Raw genomic sequence first — 26,364 nt, forward strand, 5'->3', positions numbered from 1 at the left:
CACAGAAGACTCTCAAGTCGAAACAGAAACGCTAAGAGCATGACTCCAGTTGTCCAACTTTGGCAGGCTGCAGAGTTTAGGCTGAGATCAGGACAAGGTGGGCAAGCCCTAGACTGAGGATCCGGATTCCCAGCGGCCTGCTCGGGGGCGGACCCCGCGCGCTCCCACCCGGGATTGGTGAACTCCTTCAGGGGTGTCCTCCGGAAATGCGCGCTCAGACGCCTGTGCCCGCCCTGGCCTGCGATTGGCGAACGTGAACGCAGGGCGGAGCCTCGAGTGGTGCGTGTGCGCGCGCAGGTCACGAACCTCGGTGCGACCTCGGCGAGCTGCGTCTGTGCCATGGCGGTCCCCCTCCTGCTTCGGGGAGGACGAATCCCGGCGCTGAAGGTAAAGGGCGAACCGGTGCGACCTCCCCGGTCCGTAGCCTGACCCTCACCTGGACCCGTGGGCTTGCTGTCACGGCGAGGGGTCCCAGGGCCTGTGCTCACCTGACCTGGAGAGAAGGTCTTTCTCAAAGCAAGAGCCAAGCTGAGGCTCTTCCGCTCTTTTGAAAACTAAACCTGGCTTTCTCTGCAAAACCAGTGTTGGGATTTGTTGGGGTTGGGTTCTGGGGATGGAGCCTAGAGCGGTCGCTGGACCGGCCCCAAAGCAGGAAGTGCTCACAGCAAAATAAAATACAACTGACAGGGTTCCCGCTGTCAGATGGGCACTGTTTAATTACTCCTGCGGGCATCTTGTTCCCAGCGTGTAACGGTACACGTAATGTGTACACACACGGAGAATCAAATATAAATAGAAGTTTTCTCGTTCTTTTCTGGGCCCGCCGTGAAGCATCCTAGGATCTAGCACACGCCTTAGTGGTTGCCTGGGAAATTTACCTTATAACATTTCTGAAGCAACTATTTACATTGTATTTACTAGCAGATAGTGTTACTAAGTGTAAAGAGATAATTTTGCAAAAAGAAACATAGTATTTTATGGAGTATCAAAATAAGCGGTGGAATAAACTGGACCGAGGGCCAGCTGGGCCTTGAGTCCAGGATCCTGGCGGTGAGAGAGGGGTGCAGCTAGATGTCTAGGCGATGACAGAGGCCCAGAGGCCAGCACCTCCCTCCTCTCCCCGATGTCAGTACAGTTCTTCCTAACCGGGACTTTGCAGGACAAGTGGCAACTAGGACTTCTCCCAGCAGCACCTGCCTCTCATCTGCCTCTTACCCCCTGGTTTCTGCTAGACCAGGCTCTTCACCAAGATCCCCTGAAGCTTTGTATAAAGAAGCTGGCAAAGTATTTTTAATAAAATGTTTCTAAGTTTCCATTTTGGGAAATTTTTGCAGAGAATAAGGAAATGAAGATGTTTTCCTTTACCTAGATGCTAATGGTGGTTGCCCTGGAACTTGGGTTTATTTTTCTTGCAGCTTTTTTTCTTTTTGTGCCTTTCATACTTCCCACGTGTTATGAACATTGTAATAAATGTGCCTCATGAATATTAATATATAGCACTCACATTATATGGGCTGTCATCAAGGTGAGTATCCTTCCTGTTGACTCTCCCCAGGCTGTGTTCCTGGAGGCAAGGGTGTTCCGAGAACTGTCTTCTACCGTGCTCCTCTCTACAGAGTCAAAGAAGAGTGAAGGGGGGATACAGTCAAGTCCCAAGGAGCAAAGTGCACCAAAAGGTGAGATTTTAAAGATGTTCTCAGAGGGGCAAAGAATGCAGTCATTAGCATGAAATGAGTTTGACCAGCCATATAACCTAAGATTCTTTTTTTCTTTTCCTTTTTCTTTGAGACAGGGTTTCTCTGTATTGCTTTGTAGGCTGCCCTGGAACTCACTCTGGAGACCAGGGTGGCCTTGAACTCACAGAGATTCGCCTGCCTCTGCCTCCCGAGTGCTGAGATTAAAGGCATTCACCACCAACGCCCAGTTTAACCTAAGGTTCTTAATCTTCCATATTATAATCTAAGATCAGCAACACATCAGTGGTATCAAAGTCTTTGACTCTCTTGCTCTGGATCAGTGGTTCTCAACTTTTCTAATGCTTCGACCCTTTAATACAGTTTCCTCAATCATAAAATTATTCTTGTTGCTATTTCATGACTGTAATTTTGCTACTGTTATGAAACCTAATGTAAAAATCTGTGTTTTCTGATGGTCATGACCCACATGTTGAGAACCACTGCTCTAGATGGAGCATGGTGCTTTCTGAAAACTGCTCAGCAGGGAGAGCAGAGGGCACCGGCATTTCTGGGGCTCTCAGGGTTTCATGCTTGGGTGAAGTAGTGAGACCCCTGCCCTACTTTCCTATCCCTGGTTTCTGGCTTTCCCTGTCTCCCCAAGACTAGTGAGGTTTTCCTGGTGTGCCCATCACCATCTGGGGGACATGATTAGGACCTCAGGGAGGGAATTAGGAGCCAGCATTTCTGTTGTACTGCATTCAACTGGTGCCTGGTCGGTTTCCAGCTCTTTTCCAAATCATTTTGATTTCTGTCACAAGTTTTAACCTTTTCCACTCTCTGAATGCCAGTGTAGGGTAGCCTCACACCAGGCAAGCAGAAGTGTGGTGCGTTTTAAATGCTTCTCTTCTGAGGATAATTTTATTTCCTATGCCTTGCCCATTTTTGATGATGGATCACGAACTAGAACCATTGAATTTAGTTTCTTAGTTCACGAAGCTCTGATCAGCCCTTGAAGGACTATGCAAAACTGCCCTTTGGCAAATCTTCCATCTTCATCTTGGATGGTGGAGTACTAAATAAGTTTGGTCTTAGTTCCACTAAAACAGCATTTCCTTGACTTACACTTGTGAAGCAATACAGATTCCTTTGTTTTCTCCTCATCCAAATACTGACCATCAGCTGGTGTTAAATGTTTGTGCTTTTAGAGAGTGCCTGTCCATAGTCTTTCAAGCTCTCCACACACATCCATCCCCCAAGTCTCCACTGGCTCCACAGCTCCCAGAGATGTGGCAAAGGTGTCCTGGCCTGAATTCCAGAAGGACATGATTCAGTTCTGCCCAAACCTGCCTGGTTTTAAAATACAGTACTTTTTTTTTTCCCATTTAGATACATTGAAAAATAGAAACCTTAAACATGAGGACTATTTAAAACAAGAAAGCATAGAATCCCAGTATTCCTAAGAAACGTCTGCAGCAAGAATGTTAAGTCGTGGACCACATGTGGCATGGTCTTTTGTTTATTTTTGCATGCTGTAGATTTCAATCCAGGGCTTTTCATACCCTGGAATGCTTATGACCACTTACTGCTGAGTGTCTTGGATTTCAGAACTATGTCCTCTTCTCCAATGGAGTTCTAAGTTATGTCTATAACCCTATTTTCTAGATACACGATTTTAGACTAATGGGTTTTAGGACCCAAGAACCCTCTATGTAAGATAAGTGTTTGTGCAAGTAGAAGTGTTGTTGTCCTGGGAAGGTTTGGGAAGGGAAACTTGGATTCCCATGGAGATCCTGCAACTGGCTCTGCAGCCATCTGAGCCCGCAGCTTTGCCACCTCCCTAGGTGCTGTGGGGGCTGATGGAGATGTGGTGAGTGTGTGTGTATATGTCTGTCTGTCTGTCTGTGCACCAGTTAAATCTGCTTTGTACTCTGACATTTCTGGCCACTGTCTGTATTCTAATCACTGTACTGTCTTACTTTGGGGGGAAAATCTGGATTCTCCTGCATCATTTTTTTTTTTTTTAAGTCTTTGCACACACATAATCCTAAACCTACAAAATCTGGGTGACTTCACTCTACCAGCCATGTTTAAAGTACCTTTGTAAGTAAGTGTGCCTTGTTTCCCGGTTTAGTTTTATAAACCATCGACACTACATAGGAGCATTTTAGGGTAGCTAATTCCTTTTATTATTTATAGACACACTCATTTATTTATGTGGATATGTATGTGTGTCATTGTGTGGATATGTGTGTGTGAGTGCAGCACCCACAGAGGGCAGAGCAGGCATTGGATCCCCTAGAGCTGGAGTTCCCAGCTGTTGTGAGCCACCCAACACGGGCACAGGAAACTGAATTGGGTACTCTTAACTGCCAGGCTGTCTCTCCAGCCCCGCTAATGCACAGCAGCCCTCTTTTCTTTGGCTGAAAGCTTGAAGATGGTGTTCTTCATTTTCAGCCAAACAGAAAAGAGATCCAGAAACTTGACCTGGGTCTTTCACGAAGATGGGGCAGCAGCAGGTAGAACTGATAGGCGCTGTTTGTATTTGGAGCCCTGGCCGTGTGTAGGCTGCTGTGGTCTCTGTAGAACTAGAAGCCCCTGCATGGCCCCTTCTGTGCTCTGAGAGGAGCCTGCAGGAGGAGTCTGAGGGCAGCAGGTGTCCTGTCAGGCGGTTTGTTGGGGAAAGCCAGTCCCTGGCTAGATAGCCACGAGAGGGTGCCGCCTCCCGTGTCCACACACCAAGTGTGCTTCTCGGACGGCACGTTCACCTTCTGTCATCTATCGCACTGGTACATGCAGACGTGGTATGGATGCTGGTTATTGGTGGCAACTGTAGGTCCATGTGACAGACAGGCTTCCCTCTGAGGCTCGAAGATGAGGCCAGGGCTGGGTTGGGCAGGCCGTAAACTGACCCTCCACCTAAAGCAAAACCAGTCCCTGCATCCTTTAGCCTTTCTCGGACTTCTTCCTGTGGCCAATGAGAAGAGAAACTGTTCAGGCCTTTTCATTCCATACAGTGCACAATCTCCTTGTTAAGCAGATCTGGAATGCTCTTTCTGTTTTTGTAGGTAAATAGCTGTAATGTACAATTTTCTTCTCTGTCTCTGTCTCTCTCTCTCTCTGTGTGTGTGTGTGTGTGTGTGTGTGTGTGTGTGTGTGTGTGTGTGACTGTCTGTCTGTGTCTGTATTGGGAGGTGGGAAGCTATGGATTGAACTCAGGGCCTTGCGTGTGCCCAGCACATGCCATCTCACTGAGCTACACCTCAGCCCCAATAGTGTAGTTTTATAACTCATTACAATTTTCAAAATCTCCAAGGGCTAAGGAGAGTATTGCTCAGTGGCAGTTTGCCTAGTGTGCCTGAGCCCCTGGGCCCAATCAAGCGCATAAAAACAAACTCCCCAAGTCCTTAACATATTTTGAAAGAGTTAGTCCATTATTTTTCTGTTCAAAACTGGCCATCTGAGAGCTTTATTAATTTTTTAGTTTTACATTGAGACAGAGCCTTGTGTAGACCAGGCTAGCTTCAAGCTTGCTTTGTAGCTGAGGGTGATCTTGAACCTATGATCCCCCTGCCTCTATCTCCAGAATCCTAGATCACAGTCATGTACCACCACCCCTGCTTTATTGGAGTGCTGGGTTAGAACCCTGGACCTTGTGCATGTTGAGCTAGCACTATGCCAGCTGAGCCACACCCCAGCCCTAAGGTCATCTCCTATTTGTAAAAGGCAAGCTCAGAAAAATACCAGTGGTGTAGGTAAGTGGGCTAGCTGGTCTAGGAGTCAGGAAATCATCTGTGTGGCCATTGGGAATTCTGAGCTGTGCTGTTGAAGCTCGGTGAGAGCAAGTATGTGCTTCCATGCTCTGCTGAAAGCATGGCCTGGAACTGTGTGTTCTTTGGGTCACACTGTCAGTCCCTACTCTAGGTGGCCAGGGCCAAGACAGACATAGGCTGTCTATGAACAGGGCTGATTTCAGCTGTCACCCACTGCTCCGGTTTTGGTCATTTCCTTTCACAGCCCTGTCACACTTTCTCTGGCTTGGAGACTTCACCTTCCTTTGGTCCTACTCTTGTGAGGGTACCACCGTGATGAGATGGGTAAGGGGGTCCTGGTTCTACCACAGAGGAGGAAACAGGCAGTTTTAGCCTAGATGTGGCCCTGTCTGAAGAACTTGGTAGATTTGTTTATCTGGAGAATGTTTGGTTCCATTCAGGTGCGGAGGTAATTTCCTATATTAATAGCTTGCCCTGTGCTTTTCTTCTGATCCCTATGGTTAGAAAGATTGACACTTGAGCAAACTGAATGAAATTAGCTCCAATGGATGTGGTTTTGTTTGTTTGTTTGTTCTTTCATAAATGACTATGAAATGTAAGTTTTTTTTTTTTTCTGTTAGAATTTGTCCTGCTTTTTCTGTAGTTTTACATCTGTTTCCAGTGATAGGTATAGTATTAAATTATTTTGGACTTTCTGGCTTTGCAAAACTTGTTTTCTTGGCTGAGGAAATCCCCATGTGACCTGTGGGATTTTGAGGACTTTTCTTCCTTTTTAGGGCAACTTTACTTGAAAAGCTGTTGCCACTCCCTTCACCACACTCCTCCTCACAGGGGTGCACTTACCCACACTCCAGACAGACTTGCCTGCACCTCTGCTGCTTTTTTGTTTAGAAAGGTCAAACTCTGAACTTTTTAATATTAGAAAGCACCACATACTTGAGTGGTCTTAGTGCTTCAAGAAATTATACCTTTGGAGAACTGAAAATATTTGCATTAGAGTTTAGCTGTCTTAAATTGGAGTGAGATGGTTTTAAGATTGTCACCTGGGAAGTCGTGTGTGTGAGAACTGGAATCGGTTTGTGGCTCTTGTTGGTGAGTAAGGCCCCTACTTAAGGAGTTTGGTCAGAGTCAAGTCTGCCCACTCCTACTGCTAACCCAACATGTGGGGAGGTTCCTGGAACCCTACCTTGGGTCAGTTACCTGGACAACATCATGACACGCTGGTATGCAATGCAATGTCTATGGCTTTGGGTTGTTCATTAAATAATAAATGTTCCTCTTTGTGCCATTTCCCAGATGTGGTGGGAGCAGAGAGGGGCAAGCTCCTAGCCACCCACACAGCAGCGGCACTGTCCAAAAGTACATCTCCACCCAGTTCTTACACAGCAGTGGAGAGCACGGGTAGGGCTGTAGCCGGCCCACACCCTGGTGGCAGCCTGCCACTCACAGATGAAGGGCTTCCGAAGCGTTGGTCAACAAAGACTTTGGTAGAGTTTCCTCAGAAAGTTCCATCTCCACCCCAAGGACAGGGTTCTGTATCAGAGGCTCAGCAGCATGTGCAGAAAGAGACAAATGGTTCATCCTCATCATCTTCCTCATCCACCTCCTCAGATTCAGACTCTGACGGGGAGGGACATGACTCAAACATTGATCCCCAAGTGGCGAGCAAAGGCAAGGCAGGGCTTTACAAACCAGAGGCCTCTGGTCCCAGAGCCCCTAAAATCACAGTACCTGCAAAAGAGAAAGCCAAGGTGCAAAAGCCGCGCACAGATGTCACCTACCCAGAGCGATCCCAGCAGCCAAAGAAGAAAGGGGCTGTCACCAAGCCTGTAGAGGACAGCAAAGAAACCAGATCCAAGCCCATGACATCCAGATCACAATCCAGTGGGATGTTGGGAACAAACTCAAAGGAAGAACTCCCACAGGGGAAACCGAGGCCGAGTAAGACAAGGAAGGAAAGCCCAAAGCCATTTGAAGCTGAAGGAATCTTACCCATCCACCCATCTGCACGGCTCACTGGTGGTCCAGTGCCCACACCCAGAACAACAGAGGCCAGTGCAGGAGAACAGCTGCCAGCTGCCACATCCCGGGCCAAAGCCAGACATCCGGAACCAAAAGAGCCAGAGCCTGAATGGAAGGCAGCTGCTCCCCAGGTCCTGGTCGGAAAAGAAAACCTGGAGAAGCAGGTGCCAGAAGGATGCTCAAAGGCCAAGGGGGAGACCTTGGAAGACCAGAAACCAGTGAGATATTCGAAGACAGTTCCTGTTGAGAAGCAAGATACCCTTGAAGAGAGAGCAGGACCACAGCTGGAGGGGAGGTTCCAGGAGGCAGTCGGTGAAGCCCCGCCCACTGATGCAGGCCCACCCCAGGAAGCCCCAGACGACACACAGGGTACACCTTGTCTTGGTTTAGACTCTGCTTGTCCTTTAGGGTGTATAGATTCTAAGGGACCTCCCCGCCCCCCCCCCGGAGTTTCTGTGTGCTTAGAAAGGAATATCTGTTATTTTTATCTATTTTATCTTTCAAACTTGCTCCGTAGCTGACTCTGGCTTTGCACTCTGCCTTCAACTCCCAGGTGCTGGGTGCAGATGTGCACCACTTCATCTTGTTTAACTATTTCTTAGGCAGTGTAATTTATGGAAACTGGTAGTCTAGCATCACCACACTTAGCCTTGGAGGATGCCCAGGCACCATAGTTTATGAACTTGCCCAACATCCTGCTGAGTGGAAATCAGTCTTCTGTAGAACTTGCATGGGTCAGGAGCAGCAGTCACTCTTGGCAGAGATAGCTGTTGGGTGGGCTGAACTAGAGAGGCGCCTTAGCAGCTCTGTGCACAGTGAAGTGAAGCAAGTGTTAGCAGGTAGGCAGCCATAGACTTTTCACAGATGCAACACAATGGGCTGTTTAACCTTCTACAGTGAGTTTCTGATGAGTTATTCAAGAGGGGTATACTCCTGACATACTGCCGTGGTCTTGCACACGTATGACATCCTATGGGCAGCTCATTGGGAAACAGGAATTCTTTGATTTTTAGAATCTGCAGTTCTGGAGAGTTTCTTAAGATGGAGCATCGCTAACAAGGCCTTCTTCCTGCACCTGCATGTCATTTGGAGCCCTCCCTTGCCTAATGTGCATCACCTTGTGCGCTAACTATTGCTCTTCCAGGATGCTGACAGCATTTATGTGTTCTGCCGTCTCCGTCTCCCTTCTTTCACTAATGTGCCAGGTACCAGTGCTCGCCAGACTTCCTGAGACCTCAGGACCTGCCTTTCTGTTGCAGTTTTCAGATTTGATCTCAACTGGAGAGGAGTGCCTCAAACCCAGGATTTCTAGGTTGTTTCTGGAGGGAACAAGTCCTCCCAGAGCTGCCAATATAACTTAGTGTGGTGCTTAGTCAGTGAGTAAGGGCCTAGGTTCAGTTTCCAGCACTGCAGAAGCAAACTTGCTACCCCCCCAACCCCCCACCCAAACCCTTTTTGCTGGCAGCTAAAGCTCACAAAGTGGTCCTTGCCCGATGTTCCTTGCTTCCAGGTGAGCTGCTTGGATAGTTTATAATCCCCCAGCGCCATCTGTTGCTGCCTCCCCTATAATGACTATGTAATCCATGGCTTTGAAGGTAACGCCTTCACCACGCTGAAGATCAGCTTGCCAAGGTTCAGAAGAGGCCAGCTCTATAAGACATCCATTCATCCATCTATCCTTCCTTCCTTCCTTCCTTCCTTCCTTCCTTCCTAAATTAAATAATGAGAATTAGCTTTTGGATTTGGAACAGACACATATATATTTATGTTGTCGGGGTGGTTTTTTGTTTTGTTTTGTTTTTTGGTGTTTTTTGTGCAGCGTGACTAGAAACTGAGGCAGCTCTACTGACTTGATTCCAGAATGTTAGGAAGTCTTAGCCCAGACCTTGTCCTGTGGCCCTTGCTGGCTTTGTCTCATCTCCTGTTTTGTTGTATTTGTGCTGCAGAAGAGCCATGTCCTTTTGCTTCAGTCCCACACTTCGAATTTTAAGTTTATCAAGTGCTTAGGTATATAGATTTAACTTTCCCATTTAAAAGAAAAGGCTAAATGTGTTTGTTTCTGTCTATGAATTTATGAAAATAGCAGCGATTTCCCCCCAAAAGTTAAAATAGCAAAACTGCATCCTCCTCCCCGGTTCCCATGTTCATTTATCATTATTGTAACACTCAGATTTCTCTCAGATCTGTGATGGCTATTTCCATCACAAACAGATATGATGTGAAGAAATCACATGATTTCTCTCCTGTGTATTTTTACATGATTTAGAAGTGTGTCCATAATTCCAGGTCCTGCCAGACTTGTAGAGTCCAGGACCCAGAAATGCAGAAAAGTAAGGTGAGGTATTTCCATCTAGTATCAGAAACGAAGCAGCCTTGTCCCGTCTTGTAGATGTTAGGACATTGCCATCTCAACATTGCCATCAAAAACAAAGCAGAGTCATCCTGTCTCCTGGCAGGCCTGTGATGCAATCTCAGGGAAGGTCTCTGGCAGGGGCAGAGGTCTTAGGTTGACAGCATTGCCTTCCTGTGTTTTGTGATCACACTTAATGGTAAGATGGCAAATTTCAGCGTACATTTTCAGGTGATTCCTTAATTGTTTTTGAAGACATGGGGTCCTCAAGGTCTCCTCTTTGCTAGTTAGACTGCTCACACACCAGGCTGGAGTTGTGGAGACTTCAGCTTCCTGAGTGCTCAGACGGACGGATGTCTGACAGCTCTCCTGTCACTTTCCTTTACAGAGCACAAGCTGGCCCCTGAGTGGACTGTCATCACAACCTACAAGAACCTGCAGCATCATGGCTACAACACATACACCTTCCTAGACCTGAACCTGGACCTCTCCAAGTTCAGGATGCCGCAGCCCTCGTCAGGACGAGAGTCACCTCGACACTGAGCTCAGCTCACGGTGGCCCCGTCTCGGTCCTGTGAATTCATTGCCTATGAGAATAAAGAGTCACAAAGTGCAGTGTGTCGTTATTATCCCTTACAGCTTCCAGAGTATGAATTAGGAACACTGATTATTTGTGTAGAGTCTATATCATTCAGTGGCCTCCAGGGGCCACAGTGAAGAAATGTTCACAGTTCTTCTAGATTAGAATCTGTGGCTCCTTGAGACAATAAACTGCATCACCCCTAACAAGGACTGAGGGACTTTGTCTGCTAGGAGCAGCTGGCTGTCTGTGACATCTCTCTTCAATTGCAAGTCTATAACCAGCCAGAGGGATCCATAACATGAGAAGAGCAAAGTGCCTTCAGGCCCCCTCAGCCTCACACTGATGGGTAGTAGGGTGTTGATAAAATGTAGTGGTGACTTGTAGGTCTGAGTCTCAGCCTGGATAAACTGAGGGTAGGAGTTACACTGGTTGTAATTAATACGTCACAAAAGAAAAATGGGTGTGAGAGAAAAAGTAGAAATGGGATAGGAATTACACCGATTGTAACTGCTAAGTTGCAAAAAATTAAGGGGGCTGGAGAGATGGCTCAGTGGTTAAGAGCACTGACTGTTCTTCCAGAGGTCCTGAGTTCAATTCCCAGCAACCACATGGTGGCTCACAACCACCCTGAATGAGATCTGGTGCCCTCTGCTGGCATGCAGGCAGAAGACCGTATACTAAATAAATAAATAAATAAAAATATCTTTAAAAAAATTAAGTAAGCACGTATACTAGGGGTTACACTGATTCTTAGCTGTTGTGCTACAAAAAACATGCGCGTGCATGTGTGCATACATCTATACATACAGAGGGAGAATGTGTCCAGACTGGCCTCCAGCTCGACCCTCCTGCCTCAGCTTCCCTACTAATGGGATATAAATGTACTACCACATCTGAGGGGACAGAAGAGCCTCTGGTGGCCAAAGCTGACTAAGCAATGAGCTGCTCAGAGGTTCATGTAACTAACCCCTGTCACTCAATGGAATTCAGACAGTGCTGCTGTGACTGCCAATGGTTCTCAGTACTAGGCACCCTATGGGGGCCAGGAGATTGACTACAGTGACAGCCAAGATCAGCTCTTGTCCCTCAGGTGACAAGTATAGTCTGCCGAGGCGTTATCTTAGGTTTTTTTTGCCAGCCTTTTCACAGGTTTGCTTGGGGCCTATGCTAGGGTTTTATTTAACCTATAGCACGGCAGGCCCAGAACCTGGTTTTGAGGGTAGGAGTGAGTCGCTGACCATCATGTTTCTACATCCATGCTTCTCAGAATTAGTTCAAGTGGAAAACTCACCAAATGATACTGTGGTCCTCTGTTGGTTTTATGCCCAGCACGAGGCTTGGCAGTTAACTCAGCAAGGGTCTTCTAATCACATTGTGAAAGTTACTCTTCCAGTCTTATATGCCCATATGATGTACTCTAGTGCTCCTCTCCCTCCCACCGAACCACTTCTCATCAAGTCCCCTCCTACTTTGATGTGTTTTTGTGTGTGGCCCACTTCATTGAACTAGGGTTGCTTATGTGAGTGTGGGTTGGGACTCCTCCCTGGAGCAGGAGTGTCTCAGAGTTTCCATTGCTGCGATAAAACTCAATGACCAAAAGCAACTTAAGGTGGAAAGGGTCTATTTCATCTTACAGCTTAGCAGTCCATCACTGAGGAAAGCCTGGGCAGGACCTGAAAATAAACTAAAATGAAGCAGGGGCCATTGAAGAACCCAATCTACTGGTTTGCTTGCCGTGGCTTCCTCAGCTTGCGTTCTTATGTAACCCAGGACCACATGCCTAGGGGTTGCATGGCCCACAGGGAGCTTGGTTCTCCATTAACCATTAAGTCTAGACAATGCCATGCAGTCTTGCCTACAGGCAATCTGATGAGGCAGTTCTTTCAATTGAGGGTCCTTATTCCCAGGTCTGACCTTATCTAGGTTTGTGTCAAGTTGACAAAACAAACAAACAAACAAACAAACAAACAAAAGACCTACAAGCACAGTGTCGACTTAAGAGTGACTGTGCCCCTGAGGAATACGACCACACTCCACCCCTTGACCGCTAGCAGCTTCACAGGGAGGAACTGGGCCACATGACCCCGCCCCCTGCTATCCATGATCCTTGCTGATTGACTCAGGCTAGTGTGAGTAGCCTCTTCTGCTCTAGATGACACTTCACAGCCCTCCTCCTCATCTTCTGGCTCTCACATCCTTTCCACCCCTTGTTGCAAAGATATTTTCTGAACTTTGGATGAGGCGGGATGGATATAAATGTCCCATTTAGAACCAAGAACAGTCACTTTTTCTCAGCCACTTAACCAGTTATGAGTCTCTGCATTAGCTGTCACCCACTATAAAGAGAATCAAGACAGAGAAGAATGATTGTGACTGCGTCTCACCTGTCATCTTGGGTCTCCTAATCACATTTCTTATTAAACTACTTAAACACTGCCAAATGTAACAACAGTGGAAAACAGTAAGAATTTCTGGAATTCACCACACTATGTCTCCCTGGATGGAGATGGTGTGAGGCAAATGTACCCATCTTTAATGTTCAGACTTTTGGGTTAGTTTAACAGCTTCTCAAAACCAGGCTCATTTCTGGTTTTGAGACAATACATTGCATGTAGCAATGTATTGAGGGATGTAAAGCCTTGGATGGGAAGGGATATATCGTGTGTGTGTGTGTGTGTGTGTGTGTGTGTGTGTGTGTGTGTGTGTGTGCACGCACACACATGTTACAGAACACATGTGGAGGTCGGAAGAAAACCAGGGGAAAGAACTCAGGTCACCAGGGTTAGCAGCTCCTACCCTCTGAGCCATCTCTCTGGCCCCAAGAATGAGTACATTTTGATCTGAACAGGAATCACAAGACTTGAACCATCTCGCCTGGGAACTGGTCCCTCTGGGCTGTCTCTGCCTCCTTGGCAGCTGGCTCACTGCCCATTGAAAGGGCTGAAAGACAACCACAGGCAGCTCCAGTCATGGTCACAGCTGGTGCCTCCTGGGTACTCCATCTGGTAGCGCAATACAATGGCTATCCTCAGAGTCAGTTTGGGGGAGTGGATGGGGTGTCTGTTGTTTTCCCCGGCTCCAAGGATTACTGCCAGAGCATCTGTGTGGCTTGAGCTTGCCTGTGCTTGGAGTCACCGTGTCAGGTTTCCAGATTCCGACCCAGAGTCATGCACTATGCTCTTATTCTGCTTTTCCTCTGGCTGACTTTTTTTTTTTTTTTTTTTTTTTTTTTTTAAGAATTTCCAACAATGACAACTCTTATACAAAGCATCCAAGCACAGGACACAGAACTGCAGCAAACAGCATTCTTATGGTTACTAACAGACATGAGAACGTCCACCCTCTTTGAGACACCTGCGCTCACTGGTGACTCTGCTTCGACGTTCTCCTGCAAAGCACACCACAAGCTCAGTCCATGTTCGCAGCCCGTCAGCTTCAGTTCACGTGCCCACAATTCCAGATCAGTAACAGAGGAGAGCACACACCATACAGCATTCACAGCAGTTGACAGAGGGGAGGGAAGTACAATTTCACTTAACATTCAACCAAAGTGGGTTTTCTAAGAACAAAACTCAAAGTCTTCCAACAGATGTGGATGTCCTTTGATGCAAAAACATTCATACATTATTGGCAATCATTGCTCTCTGCACCAAAGCCACAGGATTGGGTGACACATCTCTCCAAGTTAAAAAAAAATATCCATTTTGCACCACCAAGACTCTGCACCCGCTCTCTCCTGTCTTCGCTCATACTAGCCTTTCATGTCTCCATACCACCATCAATCCCACACAAGGTTTCAAAAGTTCAAACAGCTCTGGCTGAATTTTTAACCCAGTTTGACATGTATGACTATGGTTTCTGTTTTCCTGTCACCTGCTACCCTGGCATCTTTTCTAGATGCTGCTCCCTCATACTTGGTGCAGATACCCATGGACGGGAGCAGGTTGTATACAAAGTCACCTCAACCTTTAAAGATAGCAGGAGCCTGCCCTGCTGTGTCTGTTGGAAAGTCACTATAAACACCATAAACACTAATAGCTTGTGTCCCGCTGGCCTCTTTCTGGCCGCAAAGTCAAAAGCAGACCCAGGTCCCCTCAGCAGAATCTGGCTTGTACACAAACAAGCCAACGTTCAGAAGGTGTGCTCAGTGCCCCTGAGGTTACTCTGCAAGGATATAGAGTTTGAACACTTAGCTTCTGTTAAGGCCGGAGAGCAAATGCTCACCACCCTGGCAGGAAATGCAGTAGACTTGGCTTGGCAGGACTCATAAAGTCTAAGTTCTGGTCTCCTCTTCCCAAAGCCCTCCAAAGTACAAGGCTATCCTTAGCACTACCCTTGGGTACTGAAAGGGGGCAGTGTGCAAGACCTTGTCTGTGAGGCCATGGTTTGTCAGTCCTGGGAATCAACCTGGGTGTCACCATGGTTTCCTTAGCAAAAGGATGGTTAGAGTGAAGCTGAAACAGAGTGCTTTAGATACCTGGCACCTTCACCCTAACCCTCCTGTTCACTCTCCTCTCACCTTTGTTCGAGAAGGGCCCAGAAATGCTATAATGTAAAATGTTTGCAACAGCTAACAAGAGTGATCATCACTTCAGAGGCCTGGAAGAGGCCTTATTTTATTTTATTTTTTTAATTTAGTTTTTTTTTTCTTAGCCTACAGCACTTGGTACTGGCACATTCAGGGTGGTACAACTGTGAACCAAGGAGGTTTATTTTAAGTGCCTCTTGGCTGTTAGTATTGTGACCCTGCATCCAAAGAAAGACACTGAACCTTCTCTGAGTTTATAGGAAGGAACAGCAAGCAGCACACGGGGAAGCCTTGCAAGGGACCTGCAGGATGGGAGTGAGCAGGTAAGAGGCAGGCTGTGGGAAAGGGGGTATTCAAGGCCTTAGTGAGTCCAGGCACAGGTGATGAGAGCTAGAAGCTGTGGTCACAGCTTGAGGCTAGACCAAACTGTGAGGGTTGAGCTCTAGCCTCTGGGAGAACTCTGCTCCTGTGTGTTACTAAAAACAAAAAACCCTCTACAGTTGAAATTCTCACTCCCCCACCCCCAACTGTGGTGGCAGGAGGGGCAGTGGCAGAGATGGAAGGGCTGGAGAAGGCAGGTGTGGGCTTGTGATTCTGTTCCCACTTTGATAGTAAAAGACCTTGAAAGCTCCTACTAGTCACATGCAGAGTGGCATAGGAGAGGAAGCTCAAGCTGGTGAGGGTTGGGACACTGCCATGCTCAAGCCAAGGATGGTAAAGTACCAGCTCAGACTGGCAGCCAGGGCGCTTGGAGCTGATGACACTGAGTTCAGCCGTCATCTTGAAGGCAGTCGGGCCATGGCCTTTCCAACCTCGTACCCATGGTGACGTGGGGTGCCAGTCCCTTCCATGTGTTGTCCGATAGGTGCCTCTGCCCTGCTGCTCATCAGGATGAGAGCTCTGCAGCGTGAGCCCCAAGGGCGAGCTGCTTGGGTTATAGCTGTGATCTTGGACTATCCTTCTAAACGTTCTTCAGATGATCGTGTATGGCCTGGCCTGTGTCTGGAACGTGTTTTCTGTGACACATGGTCTTCATTTTTTTCCCACCTAGACACGTGACCACCGTCGCCATCGGTTATTCACCTTTCTTCTGTACCACTGTCTGGCTGTCTCTGTGCAGACATGTATCAGTTACAGCGAAAAGGCTGGGTCAACTGCAGAGCCCCCTCACAGATAGAATTTGGACTAAACAATCATGGAAGTCAGATCACATCGAACTGCTCAAAACAGTGATGGTGAGAATGAGTTAACCTAAAGATCCAGAGAGAAGGAGGGCTGGATGGCAGCTCAGAGAGCATCACCCACCTTCCAGAACAAGCAGTCACCACTGTCACAACTGGGTACCCAGCACTTAAGGAAATGAGATAAACAGAAACTGGTGGACGAGGGCCAGTGAGATGGCTCAGTGAATAGAGGCACTTGCTGCTAAGTCTGATGACCTGAGTTCAAGCCCCAGGGCCTACATAGTAGAAGGAAAGAACCCATCTCACAAGTTGTCTCTTGGACATATCCACAGCATGGACATATCCACAGACATACATACACACATGTGCACATTAAATAAATGTCATTAGAAATAAAGGTGGAGAGTAATTGAGGAAAACACCTGATTTTGACCTTGGACCTTCACACAGGTATACACGCCTACACTAATGAGTACATACACTACACACACCACAAACACCAACAGAACCCAGAAGCAGGTGGCACAAGGCGAAGGCAGAGCTCTTTGGAGGTTCAGGCCATGACAGTTTGTTATGATAAATCTTTCCGCCAAAAGCTGCCCGAGCCCTACTGCCACGTGGGTGGTCTCCGCCAGCCGCCTGAGTTCTGCCTGCAGAGTTAGGGCCCCAAATAGTACACAGAGACTTGTATTATGTACAAATGTTGCTTGGCCAATGACTAGGATTCTCATCTGTTAGCTCAGTCTTATTTATCATAAATCCATATATTTTATAAGACTTATCTTATCAGACGCCTTCCATTGGCCTCCTCCCTTGTCAGTGGATCACATGGCGTGCTGAAGGAAGAGCCAAGGGGAAAGGGGGCCACTTCCTGCTTGTCCTTCCTTAAATATGAGTCTCCCTGCTATGTCACTTCCTGTCTAGATCACCACATCTTCACTACATTTCCCAGAATCCTCTTTGACTCCTAGTTCCGCCTAACTTGTTGCCTCATTGGCCAAACAGTACTTTATTCAACAATCAATAAGATGAACATACACAGAAGTACATTCCCCATCAACAGTTCCTATATGGGAAGCCCAGAGAGCTTCCTTCCTTGCTGCTGTATGAAGATGCGGTCAGCAGGCACCGTGTAGTCCAGTCCTAGATCATTTTGAAATGACTCCAAACACCGTTGGATACACGGGGGCATATGCATCACTGGGACATGAATTTGGAGGGAAGTCCACCTCCATCACACCTTACCAGACCCCACAGCGGGTCATCTGTCTCAAGTTCAAGATCCAACACCTGGCCTGACAACAACCAAGGGCTTGAGTGACACTCAGAGCTGAACTCTGAGCTGATCTCCCAAGCTTCTTCCCCACAAGCAGCACCATGCAGTATGAACACTCTTGTTCCCAGTGGGAGCACTCAAATAACCTAGTGTGAGCACTCATGTGTCCTGTGTGAGCACTCAGGTCAGCATCCCCCCCACCCCCATTCCGATGCACTAGACACACCCATCTCAGAGAGACTCCTGACTTTAGTCAGGCTTGACATGCTGCAGGCTTGGTGCCAGCCACATCCAAGGTCCAGGTTGCTCTCTTCCGCACCCCTTGTTAGGCACCGTGAACAAAAGGAAGTTAGCTTCTGTGTGCTTGGTCAGTCATGTGACCCATGAACTCAGGCCTGCATCATCTCCTTATTTTAACTTTACAAGACAACCAGGGGAGTGGCCCTTGGCAGACTAAATCTGCCGCCTCCCTGATCTTGGACGCCCCAGTTCTGGAACTGAGGAACGAGTCTGTTGTTTACAAGCCACACCACTAATGGCATTTTGTTGCGGCAGCCCATATGGGCTGACAAAGACAACTCCGCTTCCCTTGGCAGATTCCCAGCCAGCTGCTGCTCCCACACAGCCAAGGGGAACGTGACGGAGCCGGAGTGGAAGGATCGCTCCCATTATGTGTACTGGAAATGTCTTCCACACATTGAATAGCTCGACTGCGCCCGCACCTCCCCCATCAGCGTCTCAGAAGTCCTCCTCTGGCTGGGCCGAGAACACGAACAATGTTCATAGAAAGTCTCAGCCTTGCATGTGGGGATGTGTGGCACGCTTGATGGGACAGTGATGAGGAAAGTCGATGTGAAATGAGCTTATTAGCCCCCTTCCCTCGGCTCCTCCTCCTCCCTCCCGCCTCCCGCCTCCCCCCTCATCAGTCCCCTTTGTCTCCTACACAGTTTTGATTCTATTTTCATGTCATCTGTGCATACATGGTGGTTTTATGAGTCTGTACAAGGTCTAGGATCCACAAATGAGAGAAAACGAAGGATTTTTGTTTTTCTGAGAATGACCTGATTCACTTAAATAGGTTATCTCTGGTTGTGTGGCCATGACCTCATGTAACTCAGTATAATGAAATGCTATAATAAAAAAAATAAATAAAAGAGAAATGTGGACTGGCAGTGTTCATTTACCTTTGGCAAAAAAATTAATATGATTTTCCTAAGAGTTGGAAAAAATTACAAAGCATTACCGCTAACATATTTTTACTGTCAGTATCACATTGATGAGCAGGAGGTAGCGATACAGCTGATCCTCATGTCGCCTTGAAATGATGCTGACCCAGCTAGTGACAGCCCCAACCAAGCTCACGCAGCTCCCTCCGCCGCCCGCCTTAGCACACCGGTGTCCAAGATTCTAGTTCTCCACTAAGGGAGGTCTATGATCTGTCTACGACCTACCAAGACATGTCTCCAGACTTTGTCTTTCCAACTCAACAGGAGGTGGACGAGGCACGCATAGATGGGCCATCATTCTCAATCCCTGTTCCTTGACAGCATGCATTCCTGAAAACATGACACTCCGACAAAGGCCATGGAGGACACCTCAGTCACCACAGTTTATGTATGTATGTAAGACCAGGAAAACATGGCCACAAATACTCACCGTGGCTTGGTCAAAGGCTTTATCGTGCTTGAGCCACATTTTTGCTGTGTGTTCTAGAGAGTGCAGCATCCATGGATGAGCATCCGGGTAAGCTAGGCTAGGGCGCTTGTGATGGTCGAGACAGTGGCTAGGACAGTCACTGACTATAGCGTCTGTGCTTCTACTTTTTCCAAACCTCCTCCTGTGGCTGAGTGCATCCCCTAAACACATATGTCAGGATCCTGAATTTTACACAACAGTAAATTGCTGGGAGATGGGGCCTGGTAGGAGAGAGAGCCTTGGGTCAGCATAGAGAGCTCCCGGAATGGATTGATCTCTTTCTCCTGGTAATGGCTTAGCTGACCAGGTAGTTCAGCCCTCTTTTGTCTTTCTCATAAACTTTTTCCATTCGCTGATCTTGGGTGTTTTGCTAATAGTAATAGCAAACAGACTAGACTGTTTGCTAGGCTGGTGGGGAAGCAGGGACTCTGCCTTTCAGGGAACCCTGTCCTAGAGAACACTGTTGTATAGGACTACCCTCTGAGCTAAACAGACACCATCTTCATCAGTTCAGCTGTGTCTGCTGGCAAAAGATAGTGACCTTCCCTAACAGAAAGAGGGAGCAGGGAGAGTCATGGGACCCTCACCTGAGTGTTCAGCCACTCCAACCAACCAGTTGTACGTAATTCTGCCCTAATTGCATATGGCCTCAGGAGTTTCAGAGAGGAGCTAGAGTGTATAGATTCAGAGGGGTGAGAGAAGGGAACTCCATCTATGCAGCCATGGAAGATTTGACATCCATGAGAGGTACAGACCTTCCAGTGTGGCTACTTTAAGGCCACCCATGCCCCTGCCCATACCCCTCACCGATGCTCTGTAAATAAGCCTAATAAACTCATTGGTTCCCGAGGCTAAGCTCTGGTGAAATCAAACTTAGGTTTGTCATTGAGACCTGATGAGGAAGGGGTAGACATTTTCTTCCTCTGATGCCAGAAAGAAAAATTCTTCAAACAATAGCACAGGATACCTACTGCTGGCACAACTTAACACTCTGATTCTAGAGCAGAGATGAGAAGCTGAGTGTGTGCCTCAGCTGCTCTGTGTGGAGGACATGGAAATGGATGCCCTGGATAGTGAACCTCTGGGTTATGTTGTTGGTTGTTTTTTACCCGTTGGGCTCTTTGGAGGGGCTTGCCACCGAGTTCCCAAATAAATCACATGGAGTCTTATTATTACTTACAATTGCCTGGCTTGTTTCTAGCTAGCTTTTCTTAATTTAAATTATCCTGTCTATCTTTTTCCTCTGGGCTTTTATCTTTCTCTATTTTCTATACCTTTCTTTACTTCTTACTCCATGGTTTGCTATGTAGCTGGGTGGCTCCTGGAGTCCTCCTCTCCTTTTTCTCTTGCTTCTCCATCTTTTCTTCCTTCCCAGATTTCTCCTATTTATTCTCTCTGCCTGCCAACCCCACCTATCCTTTCTCTTGCCTTGCTATTGACTGTTCAGCTCTTTATTAGACCAATCAGGTGTTTTAGACAGGCAAAGAATCACAGCTTCACTGAGTTAAACAAATGGAACATAAAGGAATGCAACACATCATTGTATCATTAAACAAATGTTTCACAGAATAAATAAATGTAACACTTCTTCAAATAATATTCCACAACAGGGGTGCCAATTACAAATGGTGTTTCCAAGCCAATCATAGTGGTGCAAACCTGTGAGCCCAGGATTCAGAAGACCCGGGAAGGAGGATTGTGAGCTCCAAGCAAACCTGGGCTACAGAGCAAGACCCTACCTCAAACACACACACACACACACACACACACACACACACACACACACACACACACACACACAAAACCTTTTTAACAGGTGGGAGGCAGAGGCAAGATGATCTACTGTGAGTTCAAGGCCAGCCTGGTTTCATAACGAATTCCCAGCCAATCAGGGATACACAGTAAGACCCAGTTTAAAAACAAAAAATATATCAAAAGTGGTTACTATTAGCTTGTTCTTGTCCCCACCTGCAGAATTCTGAACCCAGCAATGACTGTAGCCCCAAGATAAATGAGGGAGGCAGCCTTTCCTCCCCTGACACAGAGGACTCGGGTGGCTTTGTACTCACAGACACACACTAGGGGAACCTGGAATGTTAAGCACACAGGGTTGTCCTTTCAAGAGAAGGAATAAAAAAACCTGTTGTCTGCCCAGAAGGCTGGATCCAATACACTTTCTAGTCTGGTGACCTTTGCACTATCTGTGTGGCTAGAGACTTTTCCAGTACCCACCCTACTCCAGACCTTTCATGAATTTGTTTTTCTCAGTCAGTTTATAGAGCCTATCTGTATGGACTTGAGTTTTGATATAGTCATGATCTATAGCTTACTTTAATACTCGAGGAGATTGATGTATGCTTTGTTGTACATGCAGGATTGAGTTATTAATCATCGCCAGAATAATTTTCACCAAATTGTACTGTGCTTAAATATGCCTCAAAGAAACCACTCACGGTCAGATACCCGAAGTTTGAACCAACACTGGCTACTGAGTCATGTCCCAGAGATGTCCCTACCTCTGCACCGGCAATAAATGTCTTACACAACATGCAAATGAGCAACATGGTAAGACATTGGAGCTAGGGTTTTCTTAGCACACTGCTGGTTAGTCAAGGCTGGAATAAGGAGACATCCCTAGCAGTGGCTTCTCAAAGGCCAAATGCTCCAGAACAGCCTCCCTGCAGTGACAGACCTATCCTGTTAGTGGGCCCAATGTTTTGAGAGTCACATCCCTCCACTCCATCTGGGCACTTGCTATCATTCTAGTCTCAAGCCCTGGCTTTGCAATTGGGGATGTGAACCTCTGGGAGCCCAGCTCGAGGAGCAGGCACTCCTCACCAGAGCCAAAGACAAGGGGCTCTGCTTCATTTCCCTTTACTTTAGTTTAAATGTATCACTATGTAGTCCAGTTTATGAGCTCTCCAGTTTCCAACCCACATGGCTTCCCAAGTGCTGGGAAGTCCTCAAGATTGCAGGAGTCTGCCATTATGCCAGGTTTTCTTTTGTTTCTGTTTTTGAGGCGTGTGTGTGTGTGTGTGTGTGTGTGTGTGTGTGTGTGTGTGTGTGTGTGTGTGTGTGTGTGTGTATGCTGGGGACCAACCCAGGGCTGTGCACATGTTATGCCTGTCCTCTGCCATGGAGCTTCCCACTGCCTGGGCATTATTTTAAGATGTCAGAGTTTTCCATACTTATCCTCAGCTCTGAGCCAACCAGGGGAACTGGGAGCAAAGCAAGATACCGAGTATCTCTGCCACCGCTGCCACCGCTGCCACCACTGCCACCACAGCCACCGCAACCACTGCAGCCATCAGAGGTTCTGGGGAGGCCATTCCCTCACCACTACAAAGCTTCATGCCTTCAAAACTATTTCCAGGAGAAGGGCACTTAAACTAAAGAGTTCATTGGGAAGAAAGGAGAGGCACGGGGTGGGGGTGGGGTGGGGGAGGAGGAGCAGTTCTGGAGGATCTGAGGCTGAGATACCTGGGGAGGGGGGTAGAGGGGGAAAGGCTGTTTAGGTTGGTTGCCTAGTTCCACCCTCATTAGGGTGCACTGAACTACAGGGTGAGCCTGCTAGCTGCAGGCACTTCAGACAGCGGCTTCTCCTGGCTCAGTTTCCACCTTCTGTTTTCACTGTGGTGCTGGGCCCTTTAAAAGATCCTCTTTGTTTTGCCAGAAACTCTCTTGTAAACCCAGGTCATCCCATGCAGGAGGCATCTTGGGGTGAGCCCCGCCCCACCGCCTGTGTATGTAAGCTTTTTTTTTTTTTTTTTGGCATCTTGTGATGTTCTTTGTGTTGCATCAATCTTCCAGTGATCTTCTCTAAAAAATGCATAACCCTCGTCCCAAACTCTGACCTCCCAGGGGTTTCCGTGCCTGCATCTTTGCAGTGAATGCTGTGCTTATCATTGTTGCTTATTGTGGTTGCTGAGAATTCCAGGGCGGAATAGGAAATTTTATGTAGTGTTACTAGAGATTTAAAGTTTTTGACTTTTGAATTTATTGTTGGAGTTAGGATGGGGGGGGCACTACAACAAAAGGGCCGCTGGCACAGTTAACAGCAGAGGCACTGGGCTCATATATAATGCATAAGTCTGGGTAATGGATACTTTTCGTTAGTCATAAAATGTTCAAATGACTCACAGATGTGCAGCCCTCGCAGCTGTTCCTCCCCAGCTAATGGCGCTGGCTTCCACTCAGAGGAGTTTTGTACCAAAGGAGTCTGGCAGAGGCAGCAGTTCTTGTGATATTCCCACTGAGAGGATCTTTCACTGTCAGCAGAGTCCACAATGACAAACCACTAAAGGCTGGGGATGGAGGCTGGCCCATAGGCCAGGAAGGCTGTGCCCCCTGCTTTCTGAAGGGTAATCTCAGCTGCAGAATTCTCACTCCTGCTCAGTTCAGGCTGCTTAATTGATGAAGCTTGTTCTGCCTCTGCCTCTGCCTCTGCCTCTGCCTCTGCCTCTGCCTCTGCCTCTGCCTCTGCCTCTGCCTCTGCCTCTGCCTCTGCCTCTGCCTCTGCCTCTGCCTCTGCTCACACTCTTGCCTCTGCTCACAATCCTGCCTCTGCCTCTGTCTCCTGACAGCTGGGATTAAAGATGTACACCACCATGTTGGCTAAATATGTTGTTTTATTATCTTTTTAAAAGAGTTATTTATTTTCCCAGCACTTGGGAGGCAGAGGCAGGCGGATCTCTGTGAGTTCGAGGCCAGGATAGGCTCCAAAGCTACACAGAGAAATCCTGTCTCAAAAAAAAAAAGTTATTTTATTTTTTTATTTTATGTATGAGTGCTTTTTTTGAATGTATGCCTTCATGCCAGAAGAGGGCATCAGATACCACTATAGATGGCAGTGAGCCACCATGTAGTTGCTGAGAGTTAAACTCAGTATCTCCAGAAGAGCAGCTGGTGCCCTTAACCACTGAGCCTCTCTCCAGCCCCCTTGTTTTATTGTTTAATTAATATACATATTGTGAAGGCCAGAAGAAGGTATCATGTCAGATCCCCTGCAGCTGGAATTATAGGTGGTTGTGAGTTGCCCATCATGGGAACTGCCCTAGAACCTGTCAATTACCAACAGTTTGGCAGCAAGGGGTGGAGCCCAGAGTAGCTTAGAGCTGGGGACAGAAGGCTCAGCTAGTGAAGTGCTTGCCTTACAGAGTGGGGAATCTGAGCTCAATCGCCAGAAAACATATTTACTGTTGCTGTTAGTTTTAGATTTATTTGGTTTGAGTGTTTGAGTGTTTTACCTGCATATATACCTGTACAGCACATGTTTGCCTGAGGACCACATAGGTCAGAAATGGGTGTCAGATACCCACGCTCCATGGGAGGGAGACCAGAGTACAGAGAACTGTCAGGCAAGATCCTCAGACCTCAAAGACCTGTCAAGGGAAAATTCACAACTGAGATCTCTCTGTAGGGTGGTGTTCACTAAAACTTTCCCCATAGGAGTACAAATTGCAGTATACTGTGTGCAACAGCGAAAACAAAACACGCTCTCTGAGTCTCAGGTGACCAGCAGGTCACATGCTCACACTAAGAATTTAAATAACAACCTTAGGAGTAAATGTGACTTTGGATATAGATTTCCCATTACTCTTTAAAAAAACAAAACAAAACCAGGTCTTGCTATGCAGCCCTCCTGCCTCGACCTCCTCCTCCTAAGTGTTGGGATTAAAGGTGAACACCACCGCACCCAGTCCCTGTTTACCTTTCAAAGAAACTCCACTTTTGGTTTCCTGGAGTAAACTCTTCATGTCTTTAAACTCCAGGGACTGGAGCAAATCCATGTAACTAATCTGTTTGAACACTGTCATGACAGTTGCATTTTGTAGTTGGGTTCTAAAAGTACCTGCGTAACTAAGTTACATACATGACTAAGATCCTTTGTAGGGTACTTAAAGAAAAGTAACCTCTGTGGTTACTTGGGGGAAATTCATTTTGGCCATCTTTTCCAGACTCTATATCATTATCGTGTTTTTTGAGACAGGGTTTCTCCGTGTAGCTTTGGAGCCTGTCCTGGACCTGGCTTTGTAGACCAGGCTGGCCTTGAACTCACAGAGATCTGCCTGTCTCTGCCTCCCAAGTGCTGGGATTAAAGGCATTTGTCACCTCACCTGGCTTGGGTGACATTCTTAACTTGTTAATGCCTTTATTTCCCCATAAAATTGAGCCCATATTGTAGTGAAACAGTATAATATCTAGGATTTGCCTCCAAGGGGAAGGGTTGGGGTATGTGGCTTTGTGGCAGATTACTTGCTTTACATGTATGACAACAACAACAACAACAAAAAACAATAAAGCAATTTAAGGAGAAAAGGAGATAGGAAATAGAAAAAAAGAAGACTGATACAATGTTACTAGATTTGTACTGTGTGTGTGTGTGTGTGTGTGTGTGTGTGTGTGTGTTTGTATCTCTGTGTGTGTCTGTGTATGTATGTCTTTCTCTCTGTGTGTGTGTGTGTATGTGTATCTGTGTCTGTGTATGTATGTCTCTCTGTCTCTCTCCCTCCCCCCCTCTCTCTCTCCCCGTGTGTGTGTGTGTGTGGGGGGTACATGTGTGATGGGGATTGAACGGAGGGCCTCATGGATGTTAAGCATGTGTCCTACAGTTAAGCTGTTCCCCCAGACCTTAATTTTGCAGCTGATCACATAGCTTCATTATATGCACCTCTCTACTTTCATACAGAAATGTCCAAAATAATAAGGAAAAATAACTCTAGTAACACCTGGCCCTGCCGAACACATTAAATAAAAACCACACTAACTTCAGTCTCCTCCGGTTGCCTTCCTTCCTTGGAGAAGGCTGCATCAGAAATAAGACTTTTGTATTACTATTCTGTGGCCAAAAATGATTACATCACACCTTGAGGGACTGTTGACAAGGAGACAGAAAATGGATTAGAACCCTGGGGAGGAATGGCTGCAAAGGGCAAAGATAAAGCTTTCAAACGGGCTGCTATGCAGGGGATTTGCTTTTAACATGAGGAATGGGAACCCCATCTGGGCTCATTGGTGATGAAGGGCATAAACTCAAAATATATCAAAGATATGTTGCCTCCTAGCTGACAGTTTATTTCTGGAGTTCCATGGGTATAGCATTTCTAGCCCAACGAATGATAAATAATACCTTTTCATTTATAAAAATTACTGGCTCCCAGGCAGTTACACACATTGAATACAAAGAGGCTCCTGAGGAAGCTGGCTAATTCCCACCATCTTGAACGAGGGGACAGATTTGCTGAGTGCAGGGGTTCAGGTGCCAGTGAGAGAATCCAGTA

At 47.0% G+C, this 26,364-nt stretch overlaps 1 protein-coding gene across 2 annotated transcripts; it reads left to right on the forward strand.

The window, feature by feature from the left end:
* Positions 1-233: 233 nt before the first annotated feature.
* On the forward strand, positions 234-10,433 carry Ndufv3 (NADH:ubiquinone oxidoreductase subunit V3). Of its 2 annotated transcripts, XM_027394383.2 has the most exons (4): positions 234-387; positions 1,556-1,676; positions 6,743-7,837; positions 10,207-10,433. In XM_027394383.2, the coding sequence occupies exons 1-4, from the start codon at positions 340-342 to the stop codon at positions 10,359-10,361; spliced, it is 1,419 nt and encodes a 472-aa protein (XP_027250184.1). In that variant the 5' UTR covers positions 234-339; the 3' UTR covers positions 10,362-10,433. The 2 variants fall into 2 exon arrangements, with proteins under 2 accessions (XP_027250184.1, XP_027250185.1); XM_027394384.2 differs by lacking the exon at positions 6,743-7,837.
* Positions 10,434-26,364: the final 15,931 nt, after the last annotated feature.

This window comes from Cricetulus griseus (genome assembly GCF_003668045.3).
Source record: "Cricetulus griseus strain 17A/GY chromosome 1 unlocalized genomic scaffold, alternate assembly CriGri-PICRH-1.0 chr1_0, whole genome shotgun sequence".
NCBI classification, from domain to species: Eukaryota; Metazoa; Chordata; class Mammalia; order Rodentia; family Cricetidae; genus Cricetulus; species Cricetulus griseus.

Excerpts from the sequence above, each read along its gene's own strand:
- Ndufv3 (XM_027394383.2), top strand. The coding sequence starts at position 340 with ATGGCGGTCCCCCTCCTGCTTCGGGGAGGACGAATCCCGGCGCTGAAG. Across the intron at positions 1,677-6,742 it reads GGAGCAAAGTGCACCAAAAG|ATGTGGTGGGAGCAGAGAGG; the intron begins GTGAGATTTTAA and ends GCCATTTCCCAG. Across the intron at positions 7,838-10,206 it reads AGCCCCAGACGACACACAGG|AGCACAAGCTGGCCCCTGAG; the intron begins GTACACCTTGTC and ends TTTCCTTTACAG.